Genomic DNA, 25,000 nt, shown 5'->3' with positions numbered 1-25,000 from the left:
TGATATCATAGACTTTTCATGTATCATGATATCAAGAGCTTTTAAATTTCCTAAAAAAAGAGTTTTTTTTAAACTGTTTTTTTTTTTTTTTTAGTGATTAAATCTGTAAACGTTTGCATTGGAGTAGAACATCAGCATAATAACGAGAGACTTTCTTTTAATACATAAACTGAGTTCATCCCTTTATTTAAACTGCTTTAAAGGAGAAGAAAAAGAAACATTACAATAAAGACAAATAAATTCATTTATTTACTTTAATCCTCTGCTTTTAGTTAAATTTTTTTAAAATGACAAACATATATATATATATCATCGAATATATATAAAGTTGAATATTTCAATTGTGAATAAGTGTGTGATGTTCAATGAAGAATGAATTGTGAGAAAATGATGATATAAAACATTAGATCAGTGTATCAGAGAGTAGAACCCAGTTCACTGAAGAACCCTTGTATACTATTGTGTGTATGTGTATGTATGTACTGTATGTGTGTGTATGTGTGTGTGTATATACATGTGTGTGTGTGTGGGTGTATATGTGTGTGTGTATGTGTATATATGTGTGTGTGTGTGTGTATGTGTGTGTCTGTGTATATGTGTGTGTGTCTGTTTGTGTATGTGTGTGTATGTGTATATATATGTGTGTGTCTGTGTGTGTATGTATATATGTGTGTGTGTGTATATGTGTTGAATATAAACAGAATCATCTGATGTTTGTGTTTATGTTCAGCCCAAACTGAAGAGTCTCTTTATGACCTTAACCTCCTTTTAGTCTCCTGGTCGGTGGATCAGAGTGTAAACCTCCACTCGGAGTCTGGGGTCAGCTCTTAAATCCTCGTTGTGGGGATAAATAGTGTGTATCGATCGTTTATTTCTGGTGGAGCTGCTAAATTATTCTTCTGTCTCATTCCACCTGACAGCTGCTATTCATCACCCTTCACCTTCCTCCTCCTTCACTCTTCATTCTCTCTTTACATCCAAACACCAAACCAGTCACAAAACTCTACAATTACAACAAACACACCAGGAGGCCGCGGGCGACTCACCTGCCACAGTCCATTACAGTGTAAATACAGAGGGTTTATTTAATTTAATAGGAATTTACTCTTCCACGCCTGAACCTCAAATAAATTAGCGTCAGCTTTAAATTCTGTCTGTTGTTGTTGTTGTAATGGCGAGTTTACGTGCTTCTTTTATTTTATGATATCAGTCCTGTGGTTTAGAAAGTGTGTCTGTAAATTTAGGGGCTTTTCTGTAGAAATTCCCTCTTCACTTCAGACTGGGTTCCAAGTAGTTTAATATAATGAACCCTTAAAGAACCTTTTTTGAAGAGCTCAAGTATCCAAAGAACCCTTAAAGAGCCTGAATTGAAGAACCGACATTATTGCTCATTATTTTATCCACAATGAGAACGTCTGATGTTTAACATTCAGCTGTCCTGCTAGAAGCGTTCTTCTTCTTCAAGGACTCTTTAAGGTTTCTTTGGATAATTGAGGGTTCTATCTTAGTAAAAGGGTTCTAGATGGAACCATGACATGCTCTAGAAGAATTACATAACAAATCCATGAAGAACTCCCTTTTCCCACTCAAATGATCTTTGGTTTCTGAACTGAAATAATGGTCTACATGGACCCTGTTCTGATATTTATAGATTTTGATTTAGGGTTCTACAGCCTTTCCCCTACTAACAATAACATAACTGGGATTTTATTATTTTAATTTGTGTAATTTTATATGTAGTGTAGTTTTGGGTAAATAATAGTTCTTAGATTTCAAAATAAGTCTACTAAAATAATGTGTATATAATATGAGATAATTTGGAGTTTGTACAACACACTTAAAAAATTCTTCAGTGGTTCTTTGGATAAAAAATGGATTTATACAACCATAATTATCTAATAAGGAACCCTCGTGAACCTATTTTTCTAAGAGTGTGTGGTAATGTTCATGAAGTTTAAATTAATTAAATTAGTTTCAGAATCTATATAAATATCGACTTGACCTTTAGACTGACGTAAGCGACTGTAAATATGAACTTTAAAAAGAAGAGTTAACTGGATAATTAAAAAAATTGCACAAGGGTTCTACTGTTATAAGGCTGTGCACAGAGGGAACCCACAGAGAGAAGCAGAAGAACATTCAATACTTAAAGAAATGTCAAGTTCTTAAATGGGTCACTGCATCAGAAATAGCTATTAGATTCTAATTAATGGTTATATGTGGAACCCTTTCTGATATGTAAACCACAACATGGTTTAAATGATTTTCTTTAAGTGATAAAAAAAACTCTTAATGAACCTCAAATTGTAGCACTTTCTGACTTTTAAGTTTAAACCAGTTTGAACATTTGAAATAATTTAACTTTAAATATTTCACTAGAGCTTCACAAAGACAAACTTGTTTTATTACCAAAGATTTAATCAGACTTTGTCTCAAAGGTAGTCAGCTTTTATCCTAGTTTTAAATAATTCTTTAATTCTACAATAAACAACTGAAACCTCTTTCAAGTTCCTTAACTAAAAGTGGCTCAGTTTTCATTTCTGTCAGTTTACTTTAAAATTATTCTAATGATCCACACAGTGTAACATTCTACGTTTTGAGTCTGTGGAAGAATCAAAGCATTGAATACTTGTGACTTCAGACTAATCTGAAAACTGTAAAACACACACTTGTCTTTTCATGATGGAAGTGTTTAACATTTTGCAAATCTATTTTTATATAGAATTATTTCTGTAGTTCATGTCTGTAATCAGCCGATGGCCAAGACCTGTTAAAATGTCTACTTTGTCTTGGTGCATTGACAGAAAACTGAAAAAAGAAGAATTTTAATCAGCCTTTTTCTTTCTTCCCGCAGGTCCCGGGCTCCAGATGTCCCACCGCCTGAAATTGTCCTGGGCTGAGACCCAGTGGAGTGTAACGGAGAGGAAAGGAGGAGTCGTGGGCTTCTCAGCTTCTCTGCTCCAGGGCTGCTGTTGCAATTTCACACAGGCTCTGGGCCAAACGAGTCCTGCCGTGCTTTGATATTTTAGCATGGATGGCGCCAATCAAGGACCCTCTGACCTTAAGAACGAGATCGTGGCGCTAAGGTGGAGGACTAGCAATTATCTAAGGATTAACCCTGGACTTCCTCTCTGTGAACTGTGCATTAGTGAGATCCTATAAAGCACCACGCTGGATTTACTTCTCCTCCTTTTAAACCACAGATTTTGTGGGTGGCTTTGAGTTTTTTTTTCTTTTTTCTTTCATTCTCATTTTCCCACAATGGAGTTCCAAGTCGGACTGTGGAATAACGATTGGACCTCGTTTATTCGATTTTGGTTTACTGTGTTGCTGAGTTTGCATGTGCAGTTTGATCCCGTTGCATCATGTCCCAAAGAATGTCGTTGTGACAAAACTTTTATATACTGTAATGAGAGGAGTTTGACATCTGTGCCTCTGGGGATTGGGGAGGGATACAAGATTCTTTACCTTCACAACAATCAGATCAACAGCGCTGGATTTCCATTGGAGCTCCATAATGTGGCGTCAGTGGAGACTGTCTACTTGTATGGGAACCAGCTGGACGAGTTCCCCCTGAACCTTCCCAGAAATGTAAAAAAACTCCATTTACAGGAAAACAACATTCAGACCATTTCAAGAGCAGCACTTGCCCAGCTACCCAAGCTGGAAGAACTGCACTTGGACGACAACTCCATCTCTACAGTTGGGGTGGAGGAAGGGGCTTTTCGTGAAGCGGTAAACCTAAAGCTCCTCTTCCTCACCAAGAATCACTTGAGCAGTGTTCCTATTGGATTACCAGCAGATCTTAAGGAATTGCGTCTGGATGAAAACCGCATCGCAGAGATAGATGAAGGAGCTTTTCAAAATGTTACTAATCTCCAGCGGTTGGTGCTGGATGGAAACCTTCTGGAGGATGATGCCATTGCTCCTGGTACCTTTAAGAACCTGGTGAACCTAAAAGAGCTTTCGTTATCCCGGAATTCCCTCACCATCCCACCACCATTGCTTCCTTCTTTGTCTCTTGGTAAACTTAACCTGCAGGAGAACCAGATTAAAGACATTTCTGCTTCGGTTTTCTCTGAGCTCAGGAAGCTTGAGAAGCTTGATCTTTCCACAAACCTGCTACAGACTGTTCCACAGGGTGTGTTTGATGGACTGAGCAGCCTTACACATCTCAATGTCCGGGGCAACCCTTGGCGCTGTGATTGTGCTATTAAGTGGATTGTGTTTTGGCTGAAGTCTTTACCGTCTTCTGTGAATGTCCGAGGATTTGCATGTCAACAACCAGACAGGCTAAAGGGCATGATCATTCGAGAACTCAACCTTGATCTCCTTCAGTGTCCAGCTGGTACTGAAATTGATCCATGGCTCACTCACTTACCTCCATCTCCATCACCACCTCGTAGGACCACCGTCCTTCCTAGGACCACCTCCATCACCACCATGTCATCCACAGTTTTCTACCCAACCACAACTATTCCCACACTTCCGATGCCCAATTTCCCACCTGCTCCCTATCCACCCTATGAAGACCCTTTGAAAATATCTTTGAATGTGGTGAACAGCTCATGTGTCGAGGTGAGCTGGGAATCTTATTTCACTGTGACTGCATATAAAGTTACCTGGGTCAAAAGGAGTCAGAACATAATGACGGATATCAGCCAAGAGAGGACAGTTCCTGGAGAGCAAAGGAGGCTTAACTTGTATGACTTGGAACCTAGATCCAAGTACCGGATCTGTGTTTACATTCTGGATTCCTTAAATAGTTACAGACCTGGAGAGGATACGATCTGTTCAGAGATCAGGACCAAATCGGCCTCCAGAACCTCCATCAATCCATCAGAGTCGGATCAGGTGGCGCAACAGGACGTCATGTCTACGTTCCTTTTAGCCGGTGTGATCGGCGGTATTGTGCTGCTCGTTTTGATTATTTTACTCAGTCTGTTTTGCTGGTACATGCACAAGAAGAGCAGGTCTTCTTCTTCCTCATCCAAATGGAAATACAACAGAGGAAGGAGAAAAGACGACTACTGTGAAGCCGGCACCAAGAAAGACAACTCCATCCTGGAAATGACCGAGACCAGCTTCCAGATTGTGCCATTGAACAATGAGCAGCTTCTAAAGGGTGATTTCAGGATCCAGCCCATTTACACGCCCAACGTTGGCATTGGATACAGAGACTGCCACCTCAGCAACAATAGCATTGTTTATTGCAAAAGCAGCAATGTTCCTGGTGTGGAATTCTGCCACACGTGATGCTATGAACATTTTTTAAAGACATAATAAAAATTCACTGTACGATTGTACAATGCACACACACACATACAGTACACACACACAGTTTTATATTAAAAGCAAAATCTAAATATGAATATATTCCCTCATGCTAATTTATATTGCAGACGTGGAATTCAGCTTTGGGTTTGTTCTTTATTTTTCTTAGCAAATGGTTTTGTAATTAGCGTGGACTGGTGAAAGTCAGTTGTGTTTGTGTAATCAAGGCTGGTGTTAAGTGCATTAGTGAAGGTTTTCTGCCTCTCGGGTGTGAATGTGAATACCTCGCTAAGACTCGGAATACAAACCCCAGCGGAGAAACGGTAGTTAAGATAACAAACTGGTGAGGAGAATGAAACAGCGCTGATTAGCTTGCAGTGGAAACAATAATACAGGAGTGGAGTCACTTTTACTTTTGACTTTTTTTCCGCAGTCGACGTGGCGGAGTGAAGCGGTCGCTCAGGAAATGAGCTTTTTAAGAAAGTCACATCTGAACACGGTTACAACATTTCAACACCACAAAATCCTGCAAGGGGCAGAAAGAGAGAGAGAGAGAGAGAGAGAGAGAGAGAGAGAGCGTGCGAGAGAGACCACGAGCTGATCTACAAGCTGGTGGACTGTTTGGTTTGGCGTCCTGCTACCAGAGGGCAAGTTTTTTCTCTCTCTAGGATTCTTTCAACCATTAACCAAACATTACAGATCCAGTGCCACTAATTTCATATTACTTTTTTTGTTTTTGCTGTCGTGTTTAGGTTTTCATGTTAAACACAGTCAGATATTCAGAGGGCTGCTGGGGCTCTGTGAGGTTTCTGGGGCAGGTGTGTATGAGCTCATGCGCTCGGTCACTGTCTGTCTCACTCTGGAGACTCCTTACATATCGTCTGAGAGGGTTTAAAGTTAATGAGAGCTGGAGTGATATCTCTGCAAACAATGTGATATTTGGTCCATATTGAGTTTGACACCTTGGATAATCATCCTTTACTCTCTCTGTCTCACTCTCTGTCTCTCTCTCTGTCTCACTCTCTGTTTCACGTTCTGTCTCACTCTCTGTATCATGCTCTGTCTCACTCTCTGTCTCACTCTCTCTCATCTTGGGTTACAGATATAGTTTGTATTTTCTTCTCTTTTCCTTTTCGCAGTGTTAGTGTAATCAGGCAGCTGTTTAGGTAGAATGATAAATTGTGGGGCAGCAAAAAAAATGCTTCTTAAATCCAACAAGCTGGTGTGTGCCAGTGCTCGGTTTGCCCTCAGATCCCTGCATGAGGGCAATTAAAACTATTTTTAATGCTGTGCTGGTTTTTCCGAGCCAGGGCGCCTGCTTATGGACGGCATTTTTTTCATGGTGGAGAACTGGTTTTCCTGCGCCGTTACTCTCTGACTTTATTTGCTTTGACAAGATTTTATTTCGTGGGTCAAGTTCAAAGAATCTCTACCCTCTCACTCATAATCCCTGGTTCTGAAAACAAGAGAAGAAAGAAAAAGAGAAAGGACGAGAAATATGCAGAGGTTATTTTCGCCCTGGAGGAAAGAATCGAGAGAGAGAGAGAGAGAGAGAGAGAGAGAGAGAGAGAGAGAGAGAGAGTTTAACTCTTTCTAGACCTGCAGGCTAATCATTCTGAGCAAATAAACCCAGATTGTGAACATCCTCGAGCTCAGATTATTAAAGTACAGATGTGATGTGAACTCCACATGTTCCATCTGTAAAAAAACCACAAGTATTTTGTTCATGTACAAAAACAGATGTGTGTGTCTGAAAAAGAAGAAAGGAGAAAGAGCTACTGCACTGCGGCTCCTGAGGTATTTCTGTCAGACGGCTCTGACCCAAGCTCCTGCCCGAGGCTCCCGGTTCCATCACTTCATTTTACTCTGAACCTTTTACACAGCGAGATCATTTTATCAGAAATTTATCAGTTCCTCTGATAGAAAAAAGTTACAAAAGTTTGTTCTTTAAGAAATTAATGAATAAGAGAAATAAAACAAGTTAAAGAGGAGAATCAGCTTCAGGCTGTGAGAGAAACTCATCAGTGTGGATTTTACTGCTCTGGTGTAATGATGCAGTTGCTGAGCCACCAGTTTCCAGCTCTGAGGCTAAAGTAGCTAACGTTTAGCGTTAAGTGTTAAGTAATGGAAGCATATAGCCTCCAGTTTAGCACTGTGCTCTGACTCTGTCATGCAGTTTGTACAACGCTACGCTGTCATGTTGTAACATGGCAGCTCCTCTTTCTTGCTCTAAATGAGTCGATCTTCATGTTTCATAGTAAAAAAATAAGATCCAGGGTTTATTTTATTGAAAAGCAAATCATGTCCTGTGTAGCCACAATGATTAACAACTCATCTGACTTACAGTAGCAACCATACTAGCGCTTCCTGAAAACGAGCACAGAAGCACAGAAGGCAGAAGGCAGCAGTGGTAATTAAAGCAGGAGAGGGTGCAGGTTTTTTTGGTGTGTGTTTTTTGTGTGTTTTTTTGTGTTACAGTGACTCTGAGACTCAGATGTTGATGTTTTGTGTTTATGTGCAGAACGAATTTGCGGCTTTTAGTCACACGATCGATCTTTATGTCCGTACATATTTAGCTCTGTTGAAGAAAGTGGAACCTTCCAAAGATCTATTTAATTATTTAATTATTTAATTTGAATAAAGAACACACATCTGCATATTTTGGAAAAACAACAAAAAGCCATAATGTGTTTAAATCTCAAGCATTTCAACAGTTAGCTTTAGCTGCAGCTCCAGAACAACATCAACCACGGCAACGATCCACAGCAACCAAAGTGACTTGTTCTTGTCCACACTCTCATTCTTGTCTCATGTACGTGCCTTGAAATAAAATTACAGTGTAGTCCTCGACACCTTTAAAGTTTTTTGCACAAATTGTACATAAAGACATTTTTTTTCTTCCTCTTTGTTTTTTTTGTTTTTTTTAATAAATAACTTGGATTTGAATGCTGGTGAGTTTGTGGTGTTTAAACTTCAGAATGAAACAGCAGAAGATTCTTTATCTTTACTAAAATTTTTTTGTTTTTAATTAATAAAATTAATAAAATTAACACTTTCACTATCATGAAACAGTGAAAAGACTAGTTATCATACTAGCTGATCAGTTGACTGCTAGTTATGCTAGCTGTTCAATAGACTGCTAGTTTTGCTAGCTGATCAATAGACTGCTAACTATAATGCTAGCTGATCAGGTGACTGCTAGATGATCATGCTAAACGATTATTAGGCGTCTAGCATATTTTTAATCTCTTGGCCCCAATGCTAGCTAATGATTAGACTCTAGTTTTCAAGCTGCCAGTCAGTATATTGGGAAACTACTTTGTGTGTTTATTATTATGTTGGTTGATTGTTAGCATTTTAAAGAGAATTACCAGTAAAGTATTTTTATAGTAAAGTATAATTTGGCTACTGCACCAGAGCTTCAGCTTAATTAGAGATAAATTTTTATTAAGCTTCTGCTGCTGCATAACTCAACGCTGAACACCAGGAAGTTTCCTCATGTAAAAACACTGACATCACTTTTACACTTAAATCTCTGAGGCTGAATGAAGACCTACAGTGTAATATGTACAAATTATATTATTAGAGTTTAAAGCAGATAGCAGTATGCTAAAGAACCCAGTGAATGCTTAAGTACGTCCCAAATCTCCAATATCATATGTTCTAAAGTTTCTACATTTCCAAGGCTCGATGTTCAATATTCACAGAAACTTTAAAGGCCCACTGATGTGAATATTTGGAGGTGTGATCTGTGAACCCTCTGGTTTGTGCTGTTCCTGTAAGGATAAACAGGTGAACCGACCTCCAGCTGAGTTTTGACTCTGAGACATACATTTTGACATAAATTTTCCTATTAATCTGAGAATTACAAATCGCCTACATATGTTCCAAACATCCAGTGACAGTGTTTACTTCCTGAGTGTGTGTACATCTCATTTCTGAAGCTCTGACTCTCGTCCTCTCGGCTCTCAGTGGAGAATAAATCAGCCGACGTGTCCGGCTTGTTTAAATAGAAGCTCTTACACTTGCAGTTTTGCTAAAATCCTGCACTACCTAGCACGAAGCCTTTCACACAAATCACCTCTGAGCACACACAGAGACAGAATGTGTGTTAAAATAAAATAATATCAGCATGTTACATGTTACAGTGAGAAGGAATGCAAGTCCTACATCATTATTTATTTTAATATTGATAACAGAGCAGCTTTCACTCCTTTAGCTATTTCGATACTGTAATATATCACCAGGAGCGATCACAGGGGTCCAAGCACTGCATTTAAAACTGCCCATATTTTGTCTACAGATATTTCAGCTCAATTCAAAACAGTTGTAAATCAAACAGCTAATAAAAACCTGTTGTGTTGGAAAATTGTAGTGTTTTCTCTCTCCAGTGTTCTTATTTTTGTGATATAAACAGTAATCACATCTCTGCTGTTATAAATGGATTAGAATTCTGGACTCGTCAGGTGTTGATTAATTCTCTATAACAGCAGCTCTGAAAGTAGCATGTTTTTATATTAATGGGCTCGTTATCATTAATAATTTATTGCTTCAATAGCAACAGCTCATTCACATGGACATGAACATTAGACACTATGTGTAACAGCTGATAAGACGAAGGTGAAGGAGTCACCAGTGTCAGTACTTTGCACTGAACATTACTCTGGTGTCTCAGTGTAATTAAATATTAAAGGAAGGAATCTTGTCTGCTCTCATTATTCACATTTAAACCTAAACTTGTGGTGTGTAATGAGATGAGAACATTCTGATGTCCAGGATCTTCTTGGTCTGATCTCAGTGTCTGCTGTAACACAACAGGGATTGGACGTTGCCATTTGTGAATAAACTCTAATAAAGCAGCTCTATCTCTCTCACAAAGGGGGTAGTGACCTGAAACCATCACTGAACTGCAAGCAGGAAATGAGACACAAGGCCATGAACTCTCCTGACCTTTAACCTTTTAGTGTGTGACCAAATCAGCTGAGCTTTCCACACACTGAACTCATTCACTGCTGGAACTGAACTACTTTTACACACAAAATGCAGGAAACTATGAATTATTTATTAGCTGCATGTGGGTTAGGCTCTGTTTTACATAGTCAACATATTTTTCACACAATAACACAAAGCGTTACAAACAGACGTTATGACATCAACATGTGATTGTGAAGCAGGGGAAGTGGGCGGAGCCAAGTGATAAGAAGTAAAACATTGTGAGAGTGAGGTGGGACTTGGTATGGATGATGATGATGATGATGGTGATGATGATTATCTCCACTGTAAAATATTATCCAGCTTAAATAGTTACAAACAAATAGAGGTTAAAGTAAAAGTTTTAGATAAAGGGACGTGTAGCAGAAATGACAGATTGATGGAATTCTTTATTCTTGTGTTTATATCATGTTCTTGTAACTGTTGACATGTGAGTAATTCTGTGCTACAGCCTCATGTTAAGGTCCTGAAGATGCCTGGAAAGTTTCATCTTAGTGCTGAGATACAGCCTCACTTCCTGTTTGGTGATGTTTTGTTTTTTCTGAAGAATATCAGAGATGGCGAGTTAAACATGTCTTGACCCGTAGAGTCTAAGAATATCTGGATTTAGCATTTTGGACAAAGGGTTTACAAATTATGCCCAAATCTGTCCTGATGGTGATGCTAGAAAACTGAGACACCCAAATTTGATCAGAATATTTGTTAAAGCCACCAGAATCATGGCACCAAATTTCATAACTTTTTACAGGATGGTTCTATGGACTGCCACAGAAAAATATCTACACAAACAAACAAACAAACAAACAAATAGCTAATTAAATAAAAAATAAATAAATAAATAAATAAATAAATAAATAAAGATAATAATTCATTTATTTATTTGTATAATTGTTGATTTCTCTTAATTTCTCTATAAATAGTAATTAAAGTAAAGAATTAAAGTATAAGTTTAGTCAGTAATTAGAGTGATAAAGAGAAGACTGGACATGAGATACACGTCCTGCTGTTTATAATAAACACTTATGGGTAAGGGGTATAGCACACACACATACACACACACACAAACACAATGATTGATCTTCTGGGATTGAGTTTTGTGAGAAATTAATATTTAAAACATTTTGTCCTCTCCAATTTGACATAATGAAAAAGTCATTAAATGCTAAACGAATCACAGCGAGCATCTGAATTATTAAGAGGTCGAGCATCAGACGTGTTGCGCTCTCAGACACGGCGTGGGCCTCGATGATGGAGACCTTCCAGAGGGCAGAACCTCATTTCCATCTTTAAGACTTTAATTAAAACACAAATGTCTGAAGCTCGTTACTAATGAGAAACTCATCAGGGTTTAAGCGCTGCCTGAGTTTGTGTGATTTATAACAACTGTGATGATAAATCAGTCTGACTGAATCTGTTATTTCTACAGTCTTCACTTCATACTTTATTTTTATTATATTACTGTAAAAATATGAAATTATATCATACCAAAAGAGAAATTATAAACAAATATTATATACAGAAATGTCCACATGGCTGCATCTTAAATATCACACCAGTCAACCAACCAGAACACAGTCACACCCACATCACCACTGTAACCAATAAGAACACAGTCACACACACATCACCACTGAACACAGTCACGCCCTCATCACCACTGTAACCAATCAGAACACAGTCACACCCACATCACCACTGTAACCAATAAGAACACAGTCACACCCACATCACCACTGAACACAGTCATGCCCTCATCACCACTGTAACCAGTCAGCACACATTCACACCCACATCACCGCTGTAACCAATCAGAACACAGTCAAACCCACATCACCACTGTAACCAATAAGAACACAGTCACACCCACATCACCACTGTAACCAATCAGAACACAGTCACATCCACATAACAACTGTAACCAATCAGAACACATCCACGCCCACATCACCACTGTAACCAATAAGAACACATTCACACCCACATCACCACTGTAACCAATCAGAACACAGTCACGTCCACATCACCACTGTAACCAATCAGAACACAGTCACGTCCACATCACCGCTGTAACCAATCAGAACACAGCCATGCCCACATCACAGCTGTAACCAATCAGAACACAGTCACACCCACATCACCGCTGTAACCAATCAGAACACAGTCACACCCACATCACCACTGTAACCAATCAGAACACAGTCACACCCACATCACCACTGTAACCAATCAGAACACAGTCACACCCACATCACCACTCTAACCAATCAGAACACAGTCACACCCACATCACCACTGTAACCAATCAGAACACAGTCACACCCACATCACCACTGTAACCAATTAGAACACAGTCACACCCACATCACCACTGTAACCAATCAGAACACAGCTACACCCACATCACCACTGTAACCAATCAGAACACAGCCATGCCCACATCACCACTGTGGTCACATGACCACAAAGCCATGTCTGTAGTCTGAACCTGTGCTAGGAGCTCAGGAACTTCACTAAAACATAATTTTAAACATCATCTTTTTTAAACATCATATTTTATTGTTCTGTATTGTAAGTGTTTTAGTTTCAACGTGAGACGATATTAAAGAGAAAAGAACAAACTCTCCCTGGGGCATCTTTATACTGAAGAAACAACACAATCTTTACTAACCAGGTCTGGGGAAATATAACCTGGAGTTATTTCTCCTGCTCACTTTATCAAAGGGGAAATACATCGTAATCATTCCAGACTAATGACACCACAGACTCAGGCCAGAACCCTGGACTTATCTACTGCTGGAATAATAATTACTGTACATCACACACCTCCTCATGGGAAACTAATCCCACCTGAACAGGGCTCTGATCACACCACAGCTTTAGTGGCAGTATTAAACTGATGAAGGTTCAGATGGAGGACTGATCAGTGTAGGTTCAGACCTGCTGCGAAATAACTCTCCGTTATTTCTCCTTTATTATTCACTCCTTTATATTTGGACTTAAACATTTTCACCTTTCACTAAAAAACTGCAGTTTTCACTCAAAAACCATTTAAACTGCAAAGAGAATAAACATAAATCTGAAGTATAAAGTGTCAAAATAATAAAATCAACACAGGGAAATGGAGCAAATACATTGTTTTCCTCTCTGTGATTCGATCTAACAGATATTTGTCTAACAGCTATTTTTTCCTGGGTATCATATCAGTGTCCTCTCTCTATAGAAGAGACATATTCTACTTGATCTTTTACATTTCAGACACATTATGACTTTAAATCCTACTAAAAGACTCTTAACACAGGCATTAAGACATTGAGGTCAGTGTTAAAATCCTGGGTGCACTGAGAGACTAAACCCCGTCCATCACTAATCCCCGAGCTGTCCGTCTTCTCCTAAAGCCTTAAGACTGCGTTAATTAAAGTGTGAGTGTGTAAGACGTCCTGTCTGTGAATAGAAGATGTTTTCCAGATAAATAAATGTCTGCAGGAGGAGCTGCAGTTATTTCTGCTGGAGTGTGAAGGTGAGTCACTGCTACAGGAAAATGAGTAGAGATGGAGCTCGAAATATCTTTCCTGAGAAACAAGAGCGATGGAGTCGCGCCTCAGACACTCAGTTCATTAGATTTTCATCATATTAATTGTGAAACTCTTATAATCCATCGTTTCATAAGCGGTACCTCATAACGAGCCTGAATATGAGCTTTGATGTTACTTCATTTAGTAAATTTTACTCTGTTGGCTTTGTAGAAGCCAACATTCTGTTTTCCTATTTAAGCTTAGACAAAAATTTATCAAGAGTAACTTCTCCTAGGGCTTTCGAGCCACATGAACCAAATTCGGATGTTGTAGGCCCTGGTCTGAAGTTTGTTGCTATTACTTTTCTAAGCAATCCGAGTACCTGTACTTCCGGTACCGGATCTCAAATTGGCCTTTTTTCTCATAGACTCCCATTATAAACTTTGGAGGTTTATAACCTGACAAGCTTTCGAACTATCTACACCAAACTCGGCCAGCTCCTTTAGGGTGATACTTTGAACAAAGTTTTAAATTGGTGTACTGACTGGCCTTTCGGTTGTCCCACAGCCCCGCCCCAATATATGCAAAATCAAAAAACATTTTACAACATGGACATGTGACATATCAAAACACTCAGAACAATGAGGGGAACTTCCTCACAGTTATTCTGATGACGTCACGTGACGATATGTGAAAATAAAAAATTTGCACAACATGTGACATATCAAAACACTCAGAACAATGAGGGGAACTGCCTCAAAGTATGTTGCGACAAACTTTATAATTCAATTCAATTCAATTCAAGTTTATTTGTATAGCGCTTTTTACAATGGACATTGTCTCAAAACAGCTTTACAGAACATAAACATAGAACAGAAGATAAACATAAGGAGTAATATAAAGAATTAATATAATAAAAATTCAAAATATATATAGTTCACAGTGTGTATGTATGTATGTATGTATGTATGTATGTATGTATATGTATTTATCCCCAATGAGCAAGTCTGAGGTGACTCAGGCAGCAGTGGCAAGGAAAAACTCCCTTAGATTGGTAAAGGAAGAAACCTTGAGAGGAACCAGGCTCAAAGGGGAACCCATCCTCATATGGGTGACACTAGATGGTGTGATTACAAATATACAGTCAGACAAATGTTGTATTGGTGTAGGGATCACATGGAGTTCAGATCTCCTCTTAGTATCACAGAGTCCAACTGGAGCTGGTAGATCTGTAGATGTCTCAGGATTCTCACAGAGTTGGCCTCATCTCAGCGGAGGTCCAAAAACTTCATCGCACGGAAGACGATCGGAGCTGGTACAATGTCTGGGTGTCTCGGCATGGGTTGAAAAGGAGAAGAGCAGTGCAGAGGGATTAACATATCTGCTGTTCATAAAAATGTGCAAGTCTAGTGTAATAGTGCACAATATAATATAACAGGATGTGTTATGTGTACGCCTGACTAGAGTTTGGGAGCTAAATAAGAAAACGCTCTACCACCTTTAGTAGACTTGGATATTCTGGGAACTACCAGAAGTCCTGAGTTTTGTGATCTCAGAGAGCTTGAAGGGTTGTAACGTGTTAGAAGACTAGTTAGATACATTACAGCTCATCCAGTCTTTTATCTCTCTAAGGCACTGAGTTAATTTGGACAATTTAGCTATTTCATCTGGTTTTGGTGAGATATATAACTGTGTGTCATCTGCATAGCAATGGAAACTAATCCCATGTCTTCTAATGATGTTCCCTAATGGAAGCATGTATATAGAGAAGAGCAGAGGTCCTAGAACTGATCCTTGAAGGACCCCGTGATTAACTGGTAGTAAACTGGAGGGTTCACCATCTAATTCTAGAAAATGATATCGGTCAGACAGGTAGGATCTAAACCAACTTAAAGCCTGTCCATGAATACCTGTGTAATTTTGTAAACGATCTAGGAGAATGTTGTGATCTATAGTGTCGAATGCAGCACTAAGGTCAAGTAGGACTAATAGGGACATACAGTCTTGGCCCGAAGCTAAGAACAGGTCATTTGTGACTTTCACAAGTGCAGTTTCTGTGCTATGGTGGGGCCTGAAACCTGACTGAAACTCTTCAAGGATATTGTTCTCCTGTAAGAAAGAGCTCATTTGAACAGACACAACCTCTTCAAGTATTTTAGACATAAATGGAAGGTGTGAAACAGGTCTGTAATTTGATAGTTCATTTGGATCTAAATTAGGTTTTTTGATGCGTGGCCTAATAACTGCAAACTTGAAAGACTTAGGGACATAACCTAAAGATAGCGAGGAGTTAATAATATAAAGAAGAGGCTCACCAGCTTTATTTAACACTTCTTTCAGTAATTTAGTTGGAATGGGGTCTAGTGAACAAGTTGTTGATTTAGCTGTAGTAATAAGCTCATCTAACTCTTCCTGTCCTGTACTTGTAAAGCACTGTAGTTTTGTGCCTTAAGTGAGACTGGGTCACTAGATGCTCTCATATGTTGAGTGTCACCTATTTTATTCCTGATTCAGTACTTTCGATTTTATCAGTGAAGAATCTCATAAAATCCTCACTACTGAACTGTGATGGAATAGTGTGTTCAGATTTCTGGTGTTTTGTTAATCTAGCCACTGTGCTAAATAAAAACCTGGGATTGTTCTGGTTATTTTCTATGAGTTTGCTCAGGTGCTCAGCCCTGGCAGCTTTTAGAGCCTGTCTATAGTTGGACATACTTTCCTTATATGCAATTCTAAAAACCTCTAATTTAGTTTTTCTCCACTTTCGCTCGAGGTTACGGGTCTCTCTCGAGGGTGTGAGTATGACTATTATACCACGGTGCAAGCGTTTTATCCCTAACCTTCTGTAATCTGATTGGGGCAACAGTGTCTAATGTGCGAGTGAATGTAGCGCCTATGCTGTTAGTAATTTCATCTAGATCGTCTGTGTTTAAGGGTACAGTAAGAAGTTGAGACAGGTCAGGCAGGTTATTTGTGAATCTGTCTTTAGTGGTCGGAGTAATAGTTCTACAGAGTCGATAACGTGGTGAGACACAGTTAGTCTGTTCTACAGGTAGTGTGTACAGTATGAGGTAATGGTCTGTGATGTCATCACTTTGAGGAATGATATCTATATCAGTGACATCTATTCTGTGTGATATTATTAAATCTAGTGTGTGATTACGACGGTGAGTTGCTCTAGTGACGTTTTGTTTAAGCCCAAGTGAGTTTAGTAAGTCCATGAATGTGAGTCCTAACGCATCGTTTGTGTCGTCAACATGAATGTTAAAATCTCTTACAATTAATGCTTTATCAAAGCTAACCAATAGGTCAGAAAGAAAATCTGTGAATTCTCTAAGAAAATCGGTGTAGGGCCCTGGTGGTCTATACACGGTCGCTAGCGCAAGAGACGTCAGGATTTTTTCGTGTGCATGTGCGATAGTGTAACATTGAGGACGAGCACTTCAAAAGAATTAAATCTATACTGTGTTCTCTGGGTAACAGTAAGGTTATCACTTAAAATAGTGGCGACACTACCTCCACGACCAGTCTGACAAGGCTCGTGCTTGTAGGTATATCCTGAAGGTGTAGACTCATTTAGACCGATATAATCATTTAGTTTAATCCAAGTTTCGGTAAGGCAGAGTGCAGTAAGGCTATTTTCTGAGATTATTTCATTTACAATAAGTGTTTTTGGTGCAAGTGATCTAATGTTCAGAAGCTCAAACTTTAGGAACTGATTTTGTTTGTTTCTTTGGCATTTTTCTGGTCTAATTACAGTAAGTTTATTTCGAGAATGTCTCACATAATTACTTTTGAATCTCACTGCTCGGGGAACAGACACAGTTTCTATGGGGTGAGCTATGTGTGCATTTGTGTCAATGTGGTGAGGTGAAGGAGGGCTGTTGAAATTTAAATTTAAATTTAAAGCATAGCTTACCAGTCAGAAGGTGTGCAGTGCCCTGGAGATGTGGTCCGAGAGGATCTCTGCTCCAACTCTGCTGGGGTGCAGGCCGTCGGCGCGGAACAGCCTAGGACGCTCCCAGAAAACATTCCAATTATCGGCAAAGAGTAGATTCTGAGCTTGACACCATGACTGAAGCCATTCATTAAAAGCGAAAAGTCTACTGAACCTTTCAATTCCTCGCTGGTACGTTGGAAGTGGTCCGGACACGATGATCCTCGCTGTGGGCGCTGTGCTGCGAACCCACCAGGGTCTTGAAGTCTATCTTCAGGATCTCCGACTGCCTCAGGCTGGTGTCGTTCGAGCCGGCGTGAAGAACCACGGCTCCGGTGTTTCTGCTCACAACCCTAGGTACCTGTGCAGCAACATCAAGAACACGGGCACCAGGTAAGCAGTGAGTGCGAGCCTTACCTTTAGCCACAGTAGCACGGACGTGGCAGAGGATGGAGTCTCCGATGATCACAGTGTCGCGGGCCGTCTCGCGAAGGGGGGCAAAGCGGTTCCGGGTGGGGATCTCGAAGACCGGCGGTGGTGGAGGGGAGAGGTCCTCGGACTGGCACGTGTCCTCCGCTGCTGCACCCAGGATCCGCAGTGCCCTGGCGCCGGAGTGAACTGCCCCTGGTCAGGCCACTTCCTGGGTGCGTTGGGCCTGGGCAGAGAAACACACGGAGTAGAGGTGGAGGGAGTAGAAATTACATGTAGGGAGTTTACCTGAGACGGGTGAGCGGCCGACCGGGGAGCTTCCAGCGCGGCTTTCCGCTCCCGCAGCTCGGCCTGCTTCACCTGTAGGTCGCGGATCTGCTTCTCCACGGCCTCCAGTTCCAGTTCTACCGAGTGCAGATCGAACGTGTCCTCCCCTGCACTCAAAGGCAGAGACGTAACCGACATGATGTTATATCGCAAGTACGACAGAGATAATTGGTGTGAAAAAGGTGTACTAGTGGTACTCGGGCTAACAGGCTAGTTATGCTAGCCGGCTAGGGGCGGACACTGGGAAAACAAATAAATAGGCTAGCAGGCTAGCAATGCTAACCAGCTAGCAGCGGGCGCTAGGAAAACAATAAATTAAGGCAACAAAGGGTAAGGAGTTAAAGTATAACTCAGATAAATCAGAGTTGAGTAAAAATACTTAGCCAAGCAAACAAATGCGACACACAAACAATTCAAACACCACGTTATATGACCGTAGACGCTACAATCTAACTGCAACAACACAACCATACGTGCCTACCCGGTGGCTAAGGCTGTCGGGGAGCCCCCACTGTCGTCGTTAATGCAGGTTCAGTGGCCCCGGTTCAGTATGGCATAACACAAAACCAACAATCTAACCGCAGCACAACCATACGTGCCTACCCGGTGGCTAAGGCTGTCGGGGAGCCCCCACTGTCGTCGCAGGTAATGCACGTAATGCAGGTTCAGTGGCCCCCGGTTCCGTATGGCATAACATGAGACTAAAAAATAATTCAAGGACAGCTACAAGCTCGCAGCTTGGAAGATGCGAGAGCTCCAAAGCTGCTGCTGCTACACGCTGCTGCTGCTACACGCTTCTGCTGCTACACGCTGCTGCTGCTACACGCTGATTTATAAATCTAGTTCATTATTGATCTCTCATATCGCAATTATATTACACAATACTGCAGTTACACAACACATCTGTAATCAACCAAACTTCATTAACATATAAAACAGAATAAATGATAATAAAACATCCTGATGTTAAATGGCTGTAACGTCACTGCTACTCTGACTACACACTCGTTACTGTCACCACACTGAAGCTGATTATTTCCCTCTAACTGCACGTCCCTAAGGGGTTCCTCTTATTCCTCTAACACCACAGCACTTTTAAACAATTAGTTTTTTATTTAGAATCGAAAAACACCTTACACATTTATCCGTTTATTACGGTGGCCGGGAAGTGCAAAACAAATTAACAAAACCGAAAACACATTAACAAAACCCAAACCAAATTAACAAAACCCAAACCAAATTAACAAAACCGAAAACACATTAACAAAACCCAAACCAAATTAACAAAACCCAAACCAAATTAACAAAACCGAAAACACATTAACAAAACCCAAACCAAATTAACAAAACCCAAACCAAATTAACAAAACCCAAACCAAATTAACAAAACCGAAAACACATTAACAAAACCCAAACCAAATTAACAAAACCCAAACCAAATTAACAAAACCGAAAACACATTAACAAAACCGAAAACACATTAACAAAACCCAAACCAAATTAACAAAACCCAAACCAAATTAACAAAACCGAAAACACATTAACAAAACCCAAACCAAATTAACAAAACCCAAACCAAATTAACAAAACCGAAAACACATTAACAAAACCGAAAACACATTAACAAAACCCAAACCAAATTAACAAAACCCAAACCAAATTAACAAAACCCAAACCAAATTAACAAAACCCAAACCAAATTAACAAAACCGAAAACACATTAACAAGTCAGACAACCCGGAAGAGGTTGGTATAATTTGTGAATGGAAACTTACCATCATCGGAGGAGACACCTTTCATTCACCTTTATATCTTTAATGACAGTCGTCTTGTCCAATGATCGGTAAGTTTCCATTCACAAACTATACCTACCGCTTCCGGGTTGTCTAAACCGGTGCATGAAACACATTAACAAATCAGAAAACACATTAACAAATCAGAAAACAAATGAACAAATCAGAAAACACAACAACATTTCAGACAACCCGGAAGCGGTTGGTATAGTTTGTGATTGGACAAGACACCTGTCACTCAAAGTATACATGAAGTTCAACAGTCTGCCACAGGGAAAAGCTGGAATGGATTGATGGAATGGATTACTGTGGATTAATTCTGTTATTTTCTTGAACGGAGAACTTTATTTAAACGGAGAACTTTACACATTACACATAAGATTCCATACCTGTATATCTTGAGTGACAGGTGTCTTGTCCAATGATCGGTAAGTTTCCATTCAAAAACGATACACTACCGTTTCTAGGTTGTCTGACTTGTCGTTGTGTTTTCGAATTTGTTAATGTGTTTTCGGTTTTGTTAATTTGGTTTGGGTTTTGTTAATTTGGTTTGGGTTTTGTTAATGTGTTTTCGGTTTTGTTAATTTGGTTTGGGTTTTGTTAATTTGGTTTGGGTTTTGTTAATGTGTTTTCAGTTTTGTTAATTTGGTTTGGGTTTTGTTAATGTGTTTTCGGTTTTGTTAATTTGGTTTGGGTTTTGTTAATGTGTTTTCGGTTTTGTTAATTTGGTTTGGGTTTTGTTAATTTGGTTTGGGTTTTGTTAATTTGGTTTGGGTTTTGTTAATGTGTTTTCGGTTTTGTTAATTTGGTTTGGGTTTTGTTAATGTGTTTTTGGTTTTGTTAACGTGTTTTCGGTTTTGTTAATTTGTTTTGCACTTCCCGGCCACCGTAGTTTATAGTCATAATTAACCTTCATCAGATGAGGGACTTCCTGTCATGTCTTCTGTTCTCTACACAGTGTTTCCTCAGCAGTCTCTCTTTACTCAGCACTGAATTTAAGTTGATGTTTGAAGGAGTTTAGAACATACTCAGTCCTGACGCACCGCACTCAGAAGAGTAAAACCATCACAAACAAAAGAAAGACAGCTTTAAGCAGAAGTGGCTGCGTTGTGTAACACTATTCTGTATTAAAACCAGTACATTACATTTCTATTCATTTATAATGTTTGCAGTTCACGTTTAAAGTCTTTTGTTTTTAGTTTCTAGTCCAGCAGTAAACTTCCACACAGGCACCTGTTCTTTAATATCTCATGAAGACAAGTGTATTTGTATCTGATGTGAAATGAACTAATGACATCACAAGGCAAAACACTGAGGTCCAAAAATCAGCTGAAAGTTTGACTAATGATCAAAATAACAGATAATAGATGTTATTACACATTTTACTCACTTTTCTGGACTTGCTTTTTACAGCGTCATTAACTCAGTAATCTAATGTCATTATAGAGTTTTTATAACAACTTCATGTGTGAATATAATAAGTGTAGAGTGCTGGAAGAGAATATGGGTCACACGCTCAGGTTAATTTCCACACATTAACTCCCTTTAAGGTTGCTGGAATTTCTAAATAAATGTTTCCCTCAGATATGCGTGTCAGTCAGAAACCTGAACTTTTAAAGGTCTTCTACTCTTACACTGACTTCTCCAGCACTACGGCTATTAATTATGCCATCAATCACCGCCGAGTGACAGCCAAATAATACACGGGCTGAATTAATATCGGACAAAAAGCTGCTAACAATCACCGACATTGTTCAGCCTGGCGTTCAGACGACTGCTTAACAATGGACTGTGACACAAGCCCACAGCTTCACCGTTTGAGATGCATGGGAACACACACACATACACACACACACACACACACACACACACACACACACACACACACACTTACTTACACACACACACACTCACATACTCACTTACACACACCCACACTTACTTACACACACACAAACACACACACACACACACACACGCACACACTCACTTACAAGCTGCTTTTGCGTATCTGATTACATTAAATGCACACTTTAACGTCCACATTCAGAACCCTTATATTAGTGTGTAGAGATCAGATCCTATAGATAAATACTTGGTGTTCATGTTATTTTGGTCTGCTTTATTCACATCCTCCCACTCAGTACTAATCCCTAAAGGAATCTGATGTGTCTTTTACAGCTGACATCATTAAAAAAGTTTAGATTTATTGATCAATAATGAAAATTAGCCAATGCTCAATGACCCATGATCCAATCACTGAGGTATTTGTAATAAATTCTTCCTTTCCTCATTTCCTGCTCCATCTCCATTTTGACTATGGCCAAGATTGTGAACACTCATGCTAGCTGAATCCTTTCTTTTTCTTTCTTTTACAGGTGTAGCTCTGGGCCATACAGTATATAAGAGCTCTAAGTTCTGAGAAAACACAATCTGTACAGGATGTTAACATCAGGCTGGAATTAAAATTAAAACTCCCATGACACAACCTGAATTAGAAGAACACAGATTCTGCTTGAGTCACAAACCCAGAACCTGGTTCTTAACCACCGCAAGCCTGGATCCGTTCCCAGTCACACCCCATGTCTCAAACCTTCCTCAATCCTAATCTCAGGTTCTGATCTTTCCACTGTCTCAATCAACCATTTATTGACAAGTATTATGGGTTTACATTCATTCATTCATTCATTCATTCATTCATTTATTTTCTACTGTTTATCCAAACTACCTCGGGTCACGGGGAGCCTGTGCCTATCTCAGGCGTCATTGGGCATCAAGGCAGGATACACCCTGGATGGAGTGCCAACCCATCGCAGGGCACACACACTCTCATTCACTCACGCAATCACACACTACAGACAATTTTTCCAGAGATGCCAATCAACCTACCATGCATGTCTTTGGACCGGGGGAGGAAACCGGAGTACCCGTAGGAAACCCCCGAGGCACGGGGAGAACATACAAGCTCCACACACACAAGGCAGAGGTGGGAATCGAACCCCCAACCCTGGAGGTGTGAGGCGAACGTGCTAACCACTAAGCCACCGTGTCCCCCTATGGGTTTACATGTACATTATGTGCATGAAAACATTATGTGCAAATACACAACAGCACGAGATAAGTGCAGGATGATAATTAACACAGAACAACAAAGTGTTTAACACTCTCATCCTTGTCAGCCTTAACCTCAGTACATAGACAATAGCAGAGTAACTGAAACACATCATGTGCTGATTATTATACTTGCTGGCTGAATGGTTGTGTTCAGAATGCTGTCTTTCAGAATGGTTGTGTTCAGAATGCTGTCTTTCAGCCATGCTTCTGTAAATACAAAAACCCAGCAGCCCCTGAGCTCATGCTGGACAGCTGACTGTAGTCTGAGGTAAATCCAGATTAACGTCAAGGAAATGGAAAATGGATGGTGGAGCTGGGTGGCTAGAGTTAGCTTTTTTCAGCCTAGCATGGATGTCCGCTCACTACCATGCATTTACATCCTTACATGCTGTTTCTGGAGTCTTCTTTCCTGACCAGTGGTGTTTTCTAATTAGAATTGATTATATGAATTAGCACCATATTTCTGGGCCTAGTTCACGCTACCTTACTGCCATCTCCATCAGGAATCCGACTCAATCCCAGTCTCTAATCCGTTCCCATTTCCAGTCCCTGGCACATTCTTCCCCAGTCACGCTCAGTATTTGTATCTATGTTGTGTTTGTTTGTTTTTTTCTTGCTGTCCTCTCAGTATTTTGTCTTTTTTATCTTTTTCAATTCAATTACATTTATTTGTATAGTGTTTTTAACAATTCAGCAACTTTACAGAAGTGTAGATAAAGAAAATAAACACAAATAAATGAATAAATAAATGTAAAGTTTAAAATGAAGTTACTATATCTCTAACATCTATTGAGCGAGCTAGAGGCGATGGTGGCGAGGAAAAACTTCCTGAGACGATATTATGAAGAAACCTTAAGAGGAACCAGGCTCAGAACGGAACCTCATCCTCATTTGGGTGACACTCTACAGTAAATAATGTCATTTCTACAACAGTTTATAAACCGAGAGCTTCTGAGGAACTAATGGGTCAGCAGGAGGAAGTTTGTAAGCATCCACTGTCTAATGCCCTTCACACAATCTTCAATCTTATTAAGCTGGTGACTCACATCTGACTGAGCTGAAACATATAGCTGTGTGTCATCAGCATGCAGTAACAGTGGAAGCCAATACCATGTTTATGAATAATTGCAAAAGGGGTAGCATATACAGGGAAAAAATCAATGGGCCTAAAACAGAACCTTGTAGAACACCGAACATTACCTTAGTTTGTATAGAGGAGTCACCAGTTAGATCTATGAACTGATAGCAATCTATCAAATAAGACCTGATCCAGGAGAGGGCTGTCCCTTTAATACCAACAACATGTTCTAGCCTATCAAGTAAAATAACATGGTCAATGGTATCAAAAGCTGCACTAAGATCAAGTAACACCAGCAAAGAGACACAACCCTGATCAGAGACCAGTAACAGGTCATTTACCACTTTAACCAGTGCTGTCTCTGTGTCTCTACAATATCAAGGGTGAAGTGAAACACTGACTCTAAATAGTCAGTCACCTGACCAAGTTCTGTCGGGGCGATGGTGATCAGATCATGGATAATAATTCTGGGAGACTATTGGTAAATCTCTTTGCAGTAGTGGCTGTAAATGTACGTTTAACGTGGTGATATGGCAAATTGCAA

The 25,000-nt window shown here is 39.8% G+C and overlaps 1 protein-coding gene across 1 annotated transcript in view; it reads left to right on the top strand.

The window, feature by feature from the left end:
* Positions 1 to 8,220, top strand: part of flrt2 (fibronectin leucine rich transmembrane protein 2) — a 10,627-nt gene extending 2,407 nt beyond the window's left edge. Inside the window, exon 2 of the mRNA XM_060866017.1 lies at positions 2,855 to 8,220. Coding sequence (XP_060722000.1) covers positions 3,262 to 5,256 — 1,995 coding nt within the window. The 5' untranslated portion in view covers positions 2,855 to 3,261 and the 3' untranslated portion in view covers positions 5,257 to 8,220. The remainder of the gene's footprint in view (positions 1 to 2,854) is intronic.
* Positions 8,221 to 25,000: the final 16,780 nt, after the last annotated feature.

This window comes from Tachysurus vachellii, chromosome 3 (genome assembly GCF_030014155.1).
Source record: "Tachysurus vachellii isolate PV-2020 chromosome 3, HZAU_Pvac_v1, whole genome shotgun sequence".
NCBI classification, from domain to species: domain Eukaryota; kingdom Metazoa; phylum Chordata; class Actinopteri; order Siluriformes; family Bagridae; genus Tachysurus; species Tachysurus vachellii.
This window is presented reverse-complemented; position numbering and strand designations above follow the sequence as displayed.